This window comes from Aspergillus vadensis (genome assembly GCF_003184925.1).
Source record: "Aspergillus vadensis CBS 113365 unplaced genomic scaffold BO88scaffold_4, whole genome shotgun sequence".
NCBI lineage: Eukaryota > Fungi > Ascomycota > Eurotiomycetes > Eurotiales > Aspergillaceae > Aspergillus > Aspergillus vadensis.
Genome location: NW_020292042.1, coordinates 275,078 through 290,886, shown reverse-complemented (window position 1 = coordinate 290,886; position 15,809 = coordinate 275,078). Strand labels below are relative to the sequence as shown.

The 15,809-nt window shown below is 50.8% G+C and overlaps 3 protein-coding genes across 3 annotated transcripts; all 3 read right to left on the bottom strand.

Annotated features, from left to right (window-relative positions):
- Positions 1-51: 51 nt before the first annotated feature.
- Positions 52-2,229, bottom strand: BO88DRAFT_485536 (uncharacterized protein; the record flags this gene model as incomplete). The annotated part of the gene is made up of 7 exons (XM_025712350.1): positions 52-335; positions 388-475; positions 524-663; positions 717-825; positions 897-929; positions 978-1,135; positions 1,217-2,229. The coding sequence occupies 6 exons, from the start codon at positions 2,227-2,229 to the stop codon at positions 402-404; spliced, it is 1,527 nt and encodes a 508-aa protein (XP_025565814.1). The 3' UTR covers positions 52-335; positions 388-401.
- Positions 2,230-3,903: 1,674 nt separating this feature from the next.
- BO88DRAFT_412146 (Ulp1 protease family protein) lies at positions 3,904-5,120 on the bottom strand (the record flags this gene model as incomplete). The annotated part of the gene is made up of 6 exons (XM_025708072.1): positions 3,904-3,958; positions 4,019-4,584; positions 4,633-4,772; positions 4,856-4,870; positions 4,945-4,972; positions 5,064-5,120. 6 exons carry the CDS (start codon positions 5,118-5,120, stop codon positions 3,904-3,906), a joined length of 861 nt encoding a protein of 286 aa, XP_025565813.1.
- Positions 5,121-6,194: 1,074 nt separating this feature from the next.
- BO88DRAFT_450632 (putative Rho guanyl nucleotide exchange factor) lies at positions 6,195-12,087 on the bottom strand (the record flags this gene model as incomplete). Its single annotated transcript, XM_025710579.1, has 2 exons — positions 6,195-7,385; positions 7,456-12,087. The coding sequence occupies 2 exons, from the start codon at positions 12,085-12,087 to the stop codon at positions 6,195-6,197; spliced, it is 5,823 nt and encodes a 1,940-aa protein (XP_025565812.1).
- Positions 12,088-15,809: the final 3,722 nt, after the last annotated feature.

Genomic DNA, 15,809 nt, shown 5'->3' with positions numbered 1-15,809 from the left:
ACTACAACTACAATTTATACTCAACTGAACACTGATGGAACAGCAATGACGATCCATTCCAGAAAAAAAAGGTAAGAAGCAACAACTAGAAACAGGAATCCCTGCTCGTGAACACCAACAAAAGAAAATCAAAAGCAAAATAAAAAGTCAGTAACACCAAACGCCCGGGTCATATGAAATGAACAAAAGAAAGATAATAATGAACCGTAACCCAACGCCATAAACCCAAGCAAATGTGCCATGATGCCATGGTCTTTGAACTATCTACCAACAATACTACCCCACTCACTCCGCTTGGACTCAGTCCAGCTATCCTGATCAACAATCTCCCTGATCTATTAAATTCATTAGCTTCTTTCCTCTTCAATCATCCAAGCAGCTGCTCACCTCCAACCTCTCCGTCACCAGCCACCAAACTCAACCCAAGACGAAATATTCCCTCCCAGTACATCCGCATGATTGGGTAATATTCCGTCTAAATATCAGTTAGCATATACTAATCTATACTGGAAGTAACACATACCTTCTTTCGCTTCCGGTGAAGCGCAATTAGCCGCCCGGTGTAGCTCCATCGGTTGTCGTCGCGTCGTCGTCGTCGTCGTCGTCGTCGTCGTCGTCGAAGGAGACGTCGATATTGTCGTATTGTCGATGGCCCACCACCATCTACATGCTGTTAGCTCCTCTTCTCTACATCATGTCAATAAGGAGCTACTTACCCCCAATCGGCCTCCGGCGAATCGGTGTCGTCGATGTCGTTGTCGCTGTCGCTGGTCGGTCGGTCGTCGTCTCGTTTCGTCTCGTCTCGTTCGTCTCGTTCGTCGGGAGCTACAACGGGTTGCTGACGCTCCGAGTAAGGGACTACGACTTAACCCCTGCGTACAGGTGTGCGTCATTACCCCTCGTGGTTAGGGAACCCTCTCTCCAGAATCCTATACAATCGTCAGCATTCGCTCCACACACCCTGGTGACGGACATACCTCTCTTCGGTGCATAATGCGCCACCAATACCACAGCAGGATACACGCCAGCATCTGCTACCCGATCAGCAAAACCTGGATGGTCTGTTTCCCCCAAAACAGACCAGAGCCAGTCCAGAACAGACGCTGACAAAGGAAAAGGGAGAATGAAAGGACGACTGAAGAAAGTCAAGGAGACAAACGAATGTGGGTAGAGAAGGGTAAAATGAGTGACAGGAGCGGGGAGGACAACGACTCACAGCCGGAATCCACCACGTTGCCGGACCTTCTCTCTCAGCATGTTCCAAGCCATGAAGACCGTGGCCGGACCCCAGCCTGGCCTCCTGGCAGCAATGCTAGCCAGGCGCTGGTACTGGCATCCGTCACGTCCACACGGCTCCGAGGCAGAGTGGACGTCAAGCATCACATATGAGTCTGAACCCCAGTATGTGGTGTACTTTTCCATCTCACCCTCCTCGTCTGGCTCCGCACGAGGAGTGACTTTCCAACCCTGCAGGTGACCCATGGCCGCCAGCGGGGCGGGGAAGACATGCTCGCGCCGAACTATCCAACAGGACACAGGGATGACGGTGTCCTCTCCGAAACGAACCGACTTCACGGACTTGGCCTTACGTTCACCTGCTCCAGCCTTGACCAGAGCAGGCTTAGCAAGAACCTCGTCGATCCGCCTGAGCGCTCTTCGAGTACGAGCCGCCATATGTGGGCTGCGAATAGCCCGGTTGGACGGACCAGAGGCTCGTTCGACTCGGGGGGAAGGGCGGGTTGTCGACCGGTGTCCCTCGGGGGACTTCTTGTGCCCCTCGACCTTGGGTGTAGCAGCCCAAGGCCGAGAGCGTGCCTGTCGAGAAGCCCGCCTTTCCTCCAAGCGAGAGGAAAGGACGGAGCCTGTTAGCGAACGCCCTGCCCCAGTGGCAGCTGGGACAGGTGGGGAAGCAGGGGAAGGAGTGGATGGTCTCACGGAGACCGGCAGTTGCGAGCCCTGTCGCAACTGGGCAAAAGAACGGACGTCAGGCGAAGCTGACTTGCGGGGAAGGGAACGGACACCAGTCGAGACTGGCAGGAGAGAGCGGACGACAGTTCGGGGGGACGAGACTGTCTGGAAGGAGCGGGAAGAGGGGATCTCGTAGTTCCGGCGAAAGACGAAGCGCGCCGTGTGTGCCGTGGGAAACGAAAGGAATGGCGCACTCGACTTGAACCGGTCGGCTACGGGAGCCTTCTTGTAGGGCAACCCAGGTATCCAGAGGTGAGTCATCTGAAATACCTGGTCAAAAAACGGATAAGAAGGGTAAGGGGAAGGCGAGGTGGAAGAAAAGAAAGGTACAAGGCAGCGGAAGCAGAAGCTATAAAAGCTGAGCTAAACACGAATGGGCTTGAGGGGACGCAAAGTGATAAATCACAGTACTAGCATCAAGGGACCAAACGGTGTGAGGAGGGAAGAGAAGAGAAGAGTGAGGGCCGGGGGGGAGAGGGCCATTATGTACTGGGGGGATTTACTGTCGAGGCAAGTACTCTTCATGGGCAGGAAGCAGAAGGAACCTATACAGAGAAGGTAGGAACAGCTCGTTGCCATGGTAGAGTGCCAGCGAACGACGACATGACCACGATATGGGAAGGACCATACGAGGGAACAACAGGGCGTTACCATGCAACGGGTCTCTTCTTCGAGGAGAAGGTAGGAAGTGCTCTGTATAGAGACTCTGGAAGCTGAAGGAGTAGAGCCAGAAGCAGCACAACGACGACTAAACCATCCTCTCACCTACAAGATATATCTACATAGGGCACGCACAGCAACATGTCAGGCCAAGTCAAGCCAAGCTCATGTCAAAGCAGTTGGCGTCGATCGCGCGTGTGTAGATCGCCAGCCCTATAGTGGAGACAGCCCACTTCATTCACAACACCAGATTCATGAGTTCGATGTAAGGAAGGAACGTGTTTCCTGGGAGACAGGGTGGGATGAGGTAGTGAGTGAGAAGGAAGGAAGGAGGATGGGAGGAGGATGGGTAAACAAGCTACCTTAGGAGATGGGTATGGCTGTCTTGGTGGGCAGTTTTATGGTATCATGGTGTAGTAGTGAGTATAGAGTGGAGTATCTAGGGTTGGGAGATTGCATAGTAGTCGTAGTTTGACAGTAGTAATGTGAGTCTATGAAAACCGTTGGCTGCGCGTTCATTTTCAAGTTATTTTTATAGTAGTAGTATCAAGATAAGAAATGGAGTGACAATGTCAGACTACTGTTGGTCTAAAATGGGATCATAAGTATATGGTGGAGTATGAGACTACACTGGAGCAGTATCCCTTAAAGCACTAACTGCAGTAGACTAGAGCAATATCTGGAAAGCAGAGTGCGAGATCATTATGTGCCCACAGTTCTAGTCAGTATATATATCTGTGTGCGTGTCTTAGGTCGGAGTGATATAGTATGATATCATACTAAGACTGAAGAACGTGATAGTAATATATATAGTATTCAAGACATATACTAAACTAACCACCACAATAGACATATATATTAATTCAACCATGGCATTAAAGTAACTAGTCCATCCAAACACAAATACGCGAGTTGGAAATGATCGAAAACAGTGCTTAAGCTAGAATGCAACAAACTAAAGGCAGCCATCATAGTCGAATGCACATCTCTCATTACCCCATATCATATCATAACATAAAAATGCAACAATCATTAGGAAATGCTGCCCGAACTAAAAACTAGAAGAACAATAAAACACAGCACAAGTACAGCAGAGACAATACAAGAAGAATGCGTAGCCAGAAGGGCTTCCAATGGCTCTCACGCCCGAGTCCCTAGCACAACCAATCAACCCCTCTGGCATATGTATGCAGTATCCGAGACCTGGTATCAACAACTCCCAATGTACAAACCTTTCCCGACGCCGGCCCTGAGTTGTTCCAATTGATCGTGATATCATTCGATCCGTGGAGGACTGGTCGACTTCTTGCCAAGGGGGCTTAGACTCGCTCTGCACTTAATTGTCAGTACTAGACCAGGCGAGACTTTAATATTGGCAATTGTCACGTACGATCTCCGTCTTTCGCCCTCCTTCCGGAAGCCTTCAATGATCTTGGCCATTTCCTTGCGTCCCGACCGAGCATCAACCTTGCGCCCACCAAGACTCATGCTGACCTTCTCATTGGCGTTGGCAGTGAGCAATCTCTTCAGTAACAAATGGCGCATGCTCAAACAGACGAACACGCCACAGTCGCTCCCGTTCTCCTGTACCGGCGAATCCTCCAAATGCACGTAGTTGATGGGTCGTCCCAGTAGTGCCGCAAATTTCATTGTCACCGTCCGGGCTTCCCAGAAATTGCCCGGTGGCAGCGAATCATAGTGAAACGCTATCCCGTCCACGATTGAAATCAATAATAATGACCAGTGTGTGCCTCCCTCTGCTTCCGTGACATTGCGACAATCGTTGATGGGAAGGAAGACATGTGTGGTTCGAGAAAAGTCGGGGAGCGCTTCACGCAGAGAATGTGGGTTTGGCGTTTGCAGGATCATGAATGACATGCTCGGTCGAAGGAGGACGATGTTGGAGGACCTGTATTGGACGAGAAATTCGTGTTCAAGGTATCTGCCGTTGTCGATCTAGTGAGCCCCATGGTCGGTAACTTTTCATGTAGGCAGGTAACTTACTCCTCCCAGAAAGAGATGACCTATGATCATGATTCGAATGTTAGCTTCCCATGTAACGGTAGAGCAGATCAATAGTAGCATTTCACGAACATTATCGGTCAGCCAGTCATTCTTCAGCGACTGCATGTCCCCTCGTGTTACTGTATCCGTTTGTTAGTGACCAGGATCAAAAAGGAGACAAACGGCGGTAGGGTTGTATCTTTATTCTGACAGAGTAACGTACATCGAACATCATGATCTACCAAGCTCAAGCATTAGTATTCATCTACTTCTCTCAACATGTAGTGTGGGAAGAAAGCGAGAAGAACTTACAACTTAGATACGCATCATCCGGGTTCAACTACGCCACGTTTAGTCTGTTTCTCAAGCCGACAAGACCCCGCACATGTCAAGGGCAAAGGACGAGGGACAGAGAACTCCCGTTGACCTACTGTATCGCCAAATCGTCTCATCCTCCTTTGTAATTTCCCCAGACCGCCGTCACGCATCGTGTTCACTCCAAGCAGATTATACTGGTCGCTCTCGCCTTCGATCTAATTGTTTGTCCACCGAGGTTCCGAAGTGTCGAGGAATAAGGTTCCGATCACAACCAACGCGAAGGGAGACAGGGCTCGAGAAAGGCTATATATGGGTATCCTTGGGTGTTTGCGACAGCCTGCACAACGAATGGGTAGACGAAGGCCTAGGCAGGGGATGTTGGTATTCGTCTGCCTGGTCCGTGGGTCTCCGTGGGCGGAGGATCAATAGAGACAGGTGGGAATCGGCTGGTCGATACGATCCCCGGCTGTGGTGCTTGGATCACATACGGCAGGACGTCGGGGGTCAACTGCGAAGGGTAAAGAATCGGAGCAAGGGTGATGATGCTAGTTCCAGCAATTGACGAACCGGGGAAGATGGAGAGGATGGCCGACGAGCGAAGGTGCAAGTTCCTCGTCGGCCGGCGATCCTCATCAGCCATTCTCAGCCACTCTGGGGAAGGCGCCGCCAGACGTCACCTGTGGCGGTGCGCTCACGTGGTTCAGCCCTGTTACGATAGCCTATTTTCCATTCCACTAAGGATATCGAAGATGCATAGATTGTTGGGCAAACATGGGTTCTATATATAGAAGATAATATTGTAAAAGGCACACGCTAAGCAATCCATTCACTTCAAGCAAGGGGTATCTAAAAGTACATCTCAACATCTTTCGTCCGACGCAACAATTGTCAGGAAAGTGATATCAAACTCCCCTGGAGCACACATGGTCACCGATCTTCCATCCAGTCAGTCCGGAGATTCAACATTCAACATGACATCAAATCAGATAAACCAGATAGTTCGCCAACACTATATCCCACCAGACCCGCTGAACGTAAGCAAACAAAGAAACAACAGATTATAAGGCAAATGCTAGGGAGCGCGCCGTAGAAGACGCCAGGTCAACATGGGCCAAAGACAGAGGGTGATGAGCTGGTAAACAGAGCTCGTTGGGGGGCCTAGGCCCCTGCCAAAATTGGCGCACGTGGTCAGAAACCCCCCCCATGGGAAACATAATGATAAAGAGCGTTAATTGCAAATGGCATCAGGCGGAAAGCTTTGCAAAGTGCTTATTCCAAATCCATCCAACCTGATGGGTAGGGTCGTCCTGATTTTTGGCTAGCCAGAGTTCTCCTTTCTCCGCAATGACATCAAAAATCTCTCCGACCACATACGTCAGGTAAGGATAGCCAGCCTCGCGTCGTGCGCGGTCGATATTGAACTCATAGATGCTTGCCGCGAGAAAGAGCACCGCTGGCTCATGGGGAGGTTCGTTATGAGTTGGTGCGTTATCCTGCGGGTTGTCTGACATTGGCATCGCTGATGAGAAAAATCCCGAGTACCGTCCATCAGGAGACATGGGCAGCTCCTCGGCCTTTGCGCCATCGTTCCCATCACTCGAAGGACCAATAACGTCCACCAGGAAGGGTGAGTCGAGACTGAGCCGGGGTAGGCTCGGGAATGCCTCGGTGGTGGAGGTCGAAGCTGGCACAGACGCGGTTGAAGCGCTAGTGATCTGCTGCAGCATCTGACTTCGTGGAATTTCGGCCGTCTCATGCCCCGTACGACCCGAAAAGGTGGAATCTGCCCGGTGGCGGCCAGTGGATACCTGAGATTGAGTATCAAAGCTGGGCGAGTGGAACGAATGACTGCCATTGCCAAACTCTTGAGACACCTTGGGCGAATCCTCCATTGTCGATCCCACGCGCGTACTAACACTATTGACCGTAGAAGGCCGCCGCGGCGAGCTGATGGTGGCTCCTGTTGAAGGCGTATTGAAGTTGACAAGATTGACGGTATCAGCAAGCAGGGAGCCATTGCAGATTCCCAATGATAGGACCTGCGATTCAGAGAAGTTGAAATTGCAGGACCAGTCTTCCACGATCTTCTGGATGTCTTCCGGGAATGACTCGAATAGAGAACCAAGCTTGTGCTGTAGTTGCCGGAACCAAGTAGTCTGTATGTGCACGAAGTTTTTGAGACACGCCTCCATCAATTTGGCAGTCAGGGCGTAGAGCTTTGGAAGCTCATCCTTAAGAGTCTCGTTGAGCGCCACAAATTGCTCTCCTTGTTCAGTAGTCTTCTTATCAGGTTTGTCACCTCGCTCTTTCGCGCCTTTGAAGCGGGCATAGTCCATGAGGCGCTTATCGCGCTTTCTCATTACTCGTTGAGGACCATCGTGGAGCTTGAGCAACGTGACCATCGGGTCGATGACACTCTTTCGGACAACAGCAATCTGTATGATAATCACGAATTAGCTATGAAAGCACTACCAAAGGGGTTAGAATCTGGGACGCTCCACTTACGTGTTCAGGCAACGCCACGGTCATTATCTCCGCGACAGTGGTCTTCAACTCACGCCACCTTCCCTCCAACTCTGCATAGTTAGATGGCGAAACATTGACGAACCCTTGGATCGCCTCAACGAATTCATTGAATCCGTCCATGGAGGTCTGCACCTCGCGTGTATACATTTCTGCGTCGCGCATCACAAGTTGCAATTGGAAGAAGTTGTCTCCAAACTTCTGGGCCAGTGTATCGTATTCCTTGTCCTCGACCATGTCAGAGAGGCCGACCTGCTGCCTCAACTTCTCGGTACGTCGACCGAAAGCCTTAGACAGGCCCGCCCTCACATCGGACTCTTTGCGTTTGCGGCCGACCACCTGCCCCACCAGGTCTGCCCGTTTCTTCATCTCGTTGATACGCACAGAGATATTAGTGACTTCCTCGAGGGCAGTGACAAGTGCCGGGTGGTCGGGATGGTCGTCGGGCGTGGAGTCGAGCAGTTCGGCCAACAGAAGGGGATATTTCAGAATTCTTTGCACTGGCTTCACCAGCAGAGAATCCAAGTCCCACGCCGTCGTTAGGTCTGAAGCCCAGTCTCGGCACTCTTTGAGCCAGATAGCAACCTTAGGGTTGCGCTGCAGTGTCTGGAGCTTCTTATTAGCAGCATCATGATTTTTCAAATAATCCGCATAGACCTTCTCCATGTAGCTCATTTGATTCATGAAGGCTTGACCAATGTATGTCATCTTATCTTTGTCCAGGTCGGATATGCCCGCCGTGCTCGAATTCTCGGAATCAGTCTTAGAAGCGTGATGGCGGGCACTACGCTTGCTACTCCAGCGTTGGGACTTGGGCATCACGTAAACGCTCTTAGCTGCCTCCTTCAGTGCATCTTGGAACGCCATCGAGAATTGCACGACCTGATCGGAGTTCGCAAATAGAATCTTGACGTCCTCCGAGGAAAGATCTAAACAAGAACTCGAGGTTCCTTTGTAGATATCATCGACGACTTTCATGTCTCGTCCGAAAGTGTACTCTGTATCGACAAGTTCCTTGATCACATGCCGACGCTTTTTGAGACGACGTTGCTCTGGAGATGGAGATTGTGCTTTTAGACGGGATGGCTCTGATGTTGAAGGGACCAGCGAAGTCGAAGACGAGTCGAATGTTTGGGGAGACGGTATAGGGTCCAGCCTGCGAAGAGAGGAATCCTCGCTACTACCGGTGCTCTGAACAGGATCCAATGGCGCAAAGATGCCAGATATGATAGTACTTAGGCGTTGCTCTGTGACATTGACATTTGAAGGCGGTTGCATTCGCTGTTGCGGGGCAACATTCAAGGTCGGTATGTCTTCTTCTGGTGGCTCAGGAACCGACGGCAACTGCTTTTCGTGGGAGTCAAGCTCTTGAGGCTGGTGCACCTTGATAGCCAGACCTAATCCTTCATCGGCCTCTTCTGAACAGGAAGATTGATGATTCGGGGTAACCAGCCGGGGAGTTGTAGCACTATCATGTACAGGACCTGTGTCGCCGTTTTGTGCCTGCAAAGCAGACTCATCCTCAGCAGCAGCCACTTGCATCCAGTCCATGATCGAAGGGGAGGCATGCTCCCAGTCGTCACGCAAAACTAGACTTGCTGTATGTCCCGGTCGTTCCAAAGCAGGAGTGTCCCGTATACGAGATACAACGACCGGGTCATCGGTTAGACTGTCGGATCCCTGATCTGCCTTCTTGTCCGAATATGTGTGTGATGGCTCCGGAGAGGCGCGGATTGCTGGCAACGGAAGCCCATGACTCCTGCCATTTGCCAGCTCCTGCAGATAGAGTTGTCCAACCCTCTTCGAATCCCAGCCACCTAGTCTTGCTAAGCTGGAAGCGTTAGAGAATGCAAAGCCATTCGGGTGAGACATCGCTTCCTGTCTCCCATCATTCGCGCTTCCCTTCTTTGGAGATGCGGAGCGCAGTATTTGATGGTCGGTTATCGATGGGGTGCTAGAAGATGCAGAGCAGGACTGGGTCGCGACCTCACTGTCCTCAGTGCACTGTTGGAGCTGGGAGAAGTCATCTCCACTGTTGTCGCATTGCTCGTCCACGGAGTGCTGATTGCGAAGGGACGAAGACCAAGAACTCATGCTCCAACGATTAGATGTCTCGCCGTTCATCGGACCATGTCGCATGTAAATATCACATGACTCCGGGTTATCGCTGCTGTCTGCTTGATCATCGAAAGCGAAAGCATTTCTTAACCTAGTAGGCAAGGCATCCCTCTCATCGTTCTCGGAGAAGCTACACTCCTGCTCATCGCATGACGAGCTGCTTGGACTGGACTCACGAATATTCATGATCTGACTCAACAGAGTCCTGTGAGAAGTATGTATGTCTTGTCGTGACAGCTCAACTTGGGGCTCGGTATCGAAAGCAGTCACATGAGTCTCGTTAGACTCCGAGGTAACATCAGATGCGGGGGGAGCGTGAGACTTGGGCTCATATGTCAAGTCCCTTTCTATTATCGCTGCGTGTCCCAGAGTTGGGGAATCCATGGTCATTAGGTGTGCATCAGAAGCGCCGTCTACATTCTCCAATGTAGTAGGGATGTCAGTGTCCACATGGAGCTCAGGGAGTGGCCGAGAGTCCTTCGTTTCGGGTACCTGGTCTACCTGCTCAGTCGGGGCTTCTGCTGCCTCCTCAATGACGGTCGCGCTATCCTCGGCGTGGGGAGAAGGCTGTACTTCACTCTCCGTGGGTTGCGGTGGTTCAGGGGTGGATGCGCGAGCGAGTTCGAGCTTATCTTCCTGGGCATTGGCTTGACGTCTGAGTTCAGCAGCTTTCTCCTCCTTTCGCTCATTCTCCTCGACGGTACGGTTGAAAGCCTGTTGTATTTTCTGTCGCCTAGTCGCGAAGTCGACATGGCCGAGCTCCGGCAATCTTCGTTCGCGTGCTCTGGAGTTCCTGTATTCCCGATCGCGGTTGATCTGCCTCTGAAAGTTTGATACCGTTTCGACTACTTTCGAACGAGACGATTGAGTATGTGCTATAGGCTGGCGTGGTCGGGAACTGCGCAGAGGGGGTGACTTTTTCGGGGGAGGAGCGGCAATGTAGGCTTCTAATAGCGCATTTCTTTCAGGAAGCTGCTGGCGCGACCGACCATGAGCCATTTCCCGCTTTGCGCGTGGTGATGCAGCATAACCTGGTAGTTGATCATTTTTCGGCATATCACGCGGGGATTTGGGCGAGGGTTTGGGAAGGCGGCTGGTGCCTTTTGGTGGCAGATGGACTTGAACGGCAGTACGGTTTCCGGAATGAGTGCCGGCTCTTGAAGGGGGAGGAGACTCGTCTGAAACGGAAGGCGAGTTCAAGCGGTGGGATGAAATCGGAATGCGTGATTTTGGGGTATGCGGGCTGTTGTCTGGGCATGCTTGGGAATTGGCCTGCAAGGGGGCCGGGACCGCCATGTGGGAGTCGGGAGGGTTCGCTCCCACCTCGACCGACCAATTTCCAGGAATATCACTCTTCGTCCTCCGGTGAGTGTTTGTATTTGACCCGGTACTGACGGACTCCAAAAATGGTGTGCGTCCTAGGTACCACGCAGTGGGTGTCAGCGGCGTCACACCAGCCGACGGATCGAAAGGGTCTAGAAAAGCTGGATTCGGGCTAGGAATAATCCCGTCAGAACCTCGACGCCGTATCGTCGACGAAGTTCCATATCCAGAAATCTGCGGGCTCGTGTCAATTCGAAGCGGTTCGCCAAGGGTAGGTCGTCGAGAGATCGGGTCTGCTGGAGCGAAGTTACTCGAATGACTATCATCGATGCTAGCCGTCCTGAGTGAAGCTGCAAGAATGTCTGACGGAGACTCTGTGTCGAATACACTCTTAGGTTGCCAGTGCCCAGATTGTGGCCTCGACGAAAGGTTGGGTGTTTCGCGCTGGCGAGGGAGGGCTCTAGATTGCGAAGAATATTGGGTCGGGCTGGTCGGGCTGGCAGCTCTCGAAGTTACCCGCGACCGGACTGAGGATGTGGAAGGGACAGGAAGGACTTGGTCGACGTTGTTGTTGAATTTGTTGATAAGGTCTTTGAAGGATGTCTGCCCCGATCTCGCCGCCGAGGCCCGCACCGATGATCCCCAGGCAGGTTCGTGCCCAACGCCTTGATATGATGAATCAGAAGCGGAACGATACTGGCCCAGACTAGAATTCGTGGATTCGAGCAAGTGTATCGGTACCGAAGACACACGTTGGAAAGGTTTCGGGGGATGGTTATCTGCGGCTGCGTCGCTGCCCACTTCCAACATGGGATGACCGCCGCTCAGGTCGAGATCTTCTTGCTCGTCGTTTGCGGCCACGGTGGGCAGGTGGGGGCGATAATAGTCGTCTGGATCAGGTGAAGACCGATCGTAACTGTTGGGATGATCTGCCGGGGGTATGCTGGTAGGTGTAGGGAAAGGTTGCAGGTTTGTGAGACCCGGCTGAGTGGGATACGCTTTACCGGACAGAGGAACAGGCGTGGAGGACAGGGCGGCTAGATGGTCTTCGCGAGAGCCATTCGACAGGGCGTCATAGAAATAGTCGGTGGTGCTTTGGGGGGATAGGCGCTGGAACTGACGGGGACTGCCGTCAAAGAGGCCAGAAACGTGCTCGACATCACTCTCGGACATCTTGCATTCTTCAGGCAGAGAATCAGCGGGATGCTCCTTCGTGACTTTCTCGAAGAGATCATAATGATGGGGAATTAGAAAAATAATGAAAAGGGAAAGGAAGTACCCAGCAGATTGGTTGGCTGTGATTGCTCCAGTTCAAGGGTGCTAATCTTGCGATGCGTTGTTCACAGCTGGTAGGTCACAGATGCTATTGCAGGTTAACCGGCCAGAACTACAAGGCACAATCGTCACCGGGTAGTACCACCCGAGCACGGCGTCATATTTGAGATCAAATGTGATCACCAAGCCAGCAGTGGGGGACGATCCTCGACCCGTATGCTAAGGACCGGAGGAATTGTCCCACTATTGACCAACCCCTCCAAATGGAAAAGAGGCGAAGGAAACCGAAGCCCGATGGATGATTATCGGGACAAGTTCCAGGGGAGGGTGTGGTGTGAACAAGGTAGGGTGGGAAGGTAAATTCCGTTGGGAAGGACAACGACTAAGAGGAACAATGACACAGCACAGGCGGAAAGATGGAAAAGGGAACCCTGATGACAGGCCCAAGTCAGACGGGCGGGACGAATGTTTGCACGGCGTCTAACAGGGGAGTGAGGAGGAGGAGGAGTAGGAGGGGGAAAAGCGAAAAGGTCCGTTACAAGCGGGTCGGAGGAGGGGTTTGCTGAGGTCAAAGTGACAGGGTAAGACTGCAGTAGTAATAATGATAATAATAAGACGAGGGGAAAAGAAGGAAGAAAGAAAGAAAGAAAGAGTAGGGAAAAGAACGGGGATGACGAACAGGTAGGGTCAGTAGCAATATGATACTCATCAAATAGGAATCATGGGCGACGAGCCCAGAATCGGCCTGATGGTCCTGTCGATTGAGAAGGGCTGCAGGTGGGCCAACAACCAGCAGCCCTGTTTGAAAGTGTCCGTGTTTCTACTTATTTTTATTTTTAATTTTTGATTTTATTTTTTATTTCTTATTTGTTTTATTTTTTTCGATCTAGTTTTAGCAGGCTAAGTTACTTATGATGGCCCTCCTACTAAGAATTACTCCATACTAAATTGGGTATTAATTAGTAGCTGCGACAGTTTTGGGTGTGGGTGCGGAGAAGGTGGATTAGGGGCCGGCGAACAAATTAATTAATTGGAGGAGGCAGAGGAGAAGGGGGGGGGGGTGGGAGAAAGAGGAACAAGAGAGAGAGAGAGAGGGACAATCGGAAAGCTAGAGCCACCCACGGATGCATCCTACGGTTAACTATGGATGTACAATAAAGCGATGATTCTTCGGGACGACATTAAGTAAGTAATAAAACCAACCCAAGCTAGCCGAGACAACCTCAAGACGAAAGGATTGTACAAAAGACATCGAATAGGGAAAAGGGAAAAGAGCAGTAAAAGGGTAAGTAAAAGAGGGTCTCAATGTCTGATGCCCATTCAGTCTCGTTCCCCCTCCCCCCTCCCACTCAGGCCCGAAAAAATGGGCCTGTTAATCGGAAAGGTTCTGGCTTCGCGGGAAAGCTCCATCAAAGGAAAGATTCGCTGTGTACGGTATTGTCAATACCTGAAACTCCTGGCCGCTGATTAGTACTCCTACTTACTACTACGACCTGTTCGCTACGGAGAACGGACACTAGCCGGCGGTCTAGTCCAGGTCTTAGATCTTTGAGAGACGGCTTAATGTGCTTAGATGACGAAGCAGATTAGAGTTGATAGATAATCGACTAGTAAACTCGTTCAATCGCTTGAATAGTTCGAGAAAAGTCGGTATTTGATCCATCTTGTGGCCACATCCTGGCCTTCCCTGTATGTGAATTGTAAACAGAGATAACAGCCCCAGGGGGGAAATAAGACTGGCAAAATTTGAAGATCTATCTACTATCTAGATCACCATTTACTGCCGATCCCACCGATTAGTGGCCGGCTTTCCCGCAGTCTGCATTTAGTGAGGCAGAAGGAATGGCTATATGGTGAAGGGAAAGACCTATCCGCTGCGAGGCATGCTAGCGCCTTATCAGTCTTCGGATCAGGAGACGTTCTAGAGAAGAAAATTTCTTCTAGATCGTTTGACACAAGGGAAGAAAAGGGAAATGCAAAGGGCACAGAGTTTGATTACATGATCCGGCCGTTCATTCCCTGGGTTGTGTACCATGGGACTCGGTCTCATGCACCAGTCTTTGTTTGATTACTCTTCTCATGCCCGTGGTCGTCCAGTCTTGTCGGGGAAGAAAAGATATTAGTCGAGGGATTTCTCCTTCGTCGAAACTTCCCTTGTTTGTCTTGCAAATGGCAATGTTTACGTTGGGTCCTGTTTTCTGGCAAATGTATAGGATCATTGATAATTATGTTCTCTTTCTGATATGCTTGTGCTCAATGCTTAACCCATAATCCTTGTACCTCACGTATTGGGTGCGTACTGCATACAACTTACATACACAATACAGTAATCTATTGTCTGATGCTTCTGAACCAGCCGATGAAGTTCCACTGTCTTATTGCTCGAGTCAGTTACTGCATGGAAGAGTCCTTTTCTTTCCATGAAGACGTGACAGATAATAGCATACAATCTACGATGTCTAATCAGAAAATACCTCCTATTGCTACTATCAATTCGTCCATCCCTGAAAGGTAGGTGGCAGCTTTGCGTATAGGAGATGTGACTCCTCTCATGGGATGATTGGAGTAAGTGGATATCCCCGTGATCATCCGTCTTCTCCCTCCTAGATAGAGAGTGCACTCCGTCTCTGCCTTTCCCATCCGTTTGACAGTGGCACCGTGGGAGCAAGGGAGGAGGAAAGGGGCCATATCTGCCATGTCGGTGAGTCGGAATAACTACATCGAGCCAGTCCCAACGACACGAGCATGCCTTTATAGGTGTATTCGAGTGGGACACAATACATAAAAGTGCCTATTGTGACACCTGAACGAGCCATACTATTGGCCTGCTGTAGGTCTAGTAGATTAAGTACTACTACTGCGGAAAGTCCTCATGAGGTAGAAAGGATATGTGCCGCGCCTTATCAGCCTATCCAGAAGCAGCCGACCTGCTGCCAATGTGTCTTTATCATACACAAAGTGTGAATTTTGTTCCACACACCAACCAACTGCACAACCCATGTAGATTCGTTGGTTTGCATAATCATTGACAAGTCTGCCTTATTTTATCCAGTGCCGTAAGTACGGCTGACAGTGACTTAGATTTTTCCGATTGTCCTTCAGTCTTCAGAGATGAATCACTACTGGTTAAATTGATCCGAACCAGCAGATTATGCCTGCGGCACGCACAGTAGTCGACTCAATTGCTTCTGCTCTGGTATGTAGCATGCATCTGTCAATATCCCGTTCGCATGTCACCGCCTGCAATAATAATCATGACGTACCTGCTTCGCTCCACTAGGCCCAGTCTTGGGTGGTCGTGGAAGAGTCTAATTTAGTTTAGAGTGCTCCGTGGATGGATATACTTTGTACTCGCAAGTGACACTAGTACAGAGCATCGTGTTGCAATCTGAATGGACGAGTGACCTCGACTGCTTTCAACAAGTCCCGTCCTTTTTACCGGCACTGCTAAGATACCATCGCCGACACGGACTACTCTAGGACGTCCTTTTAGACAGGACAGGTGCCCTTACCACCACACCGCTTATTTCACAGCCGTGGGCAATTGGGTGTCCTTGCAGTTAGGATGAAAAGTACCACGGACTGATTTGCATGATATAATTATACGGGGCAATCGGCAG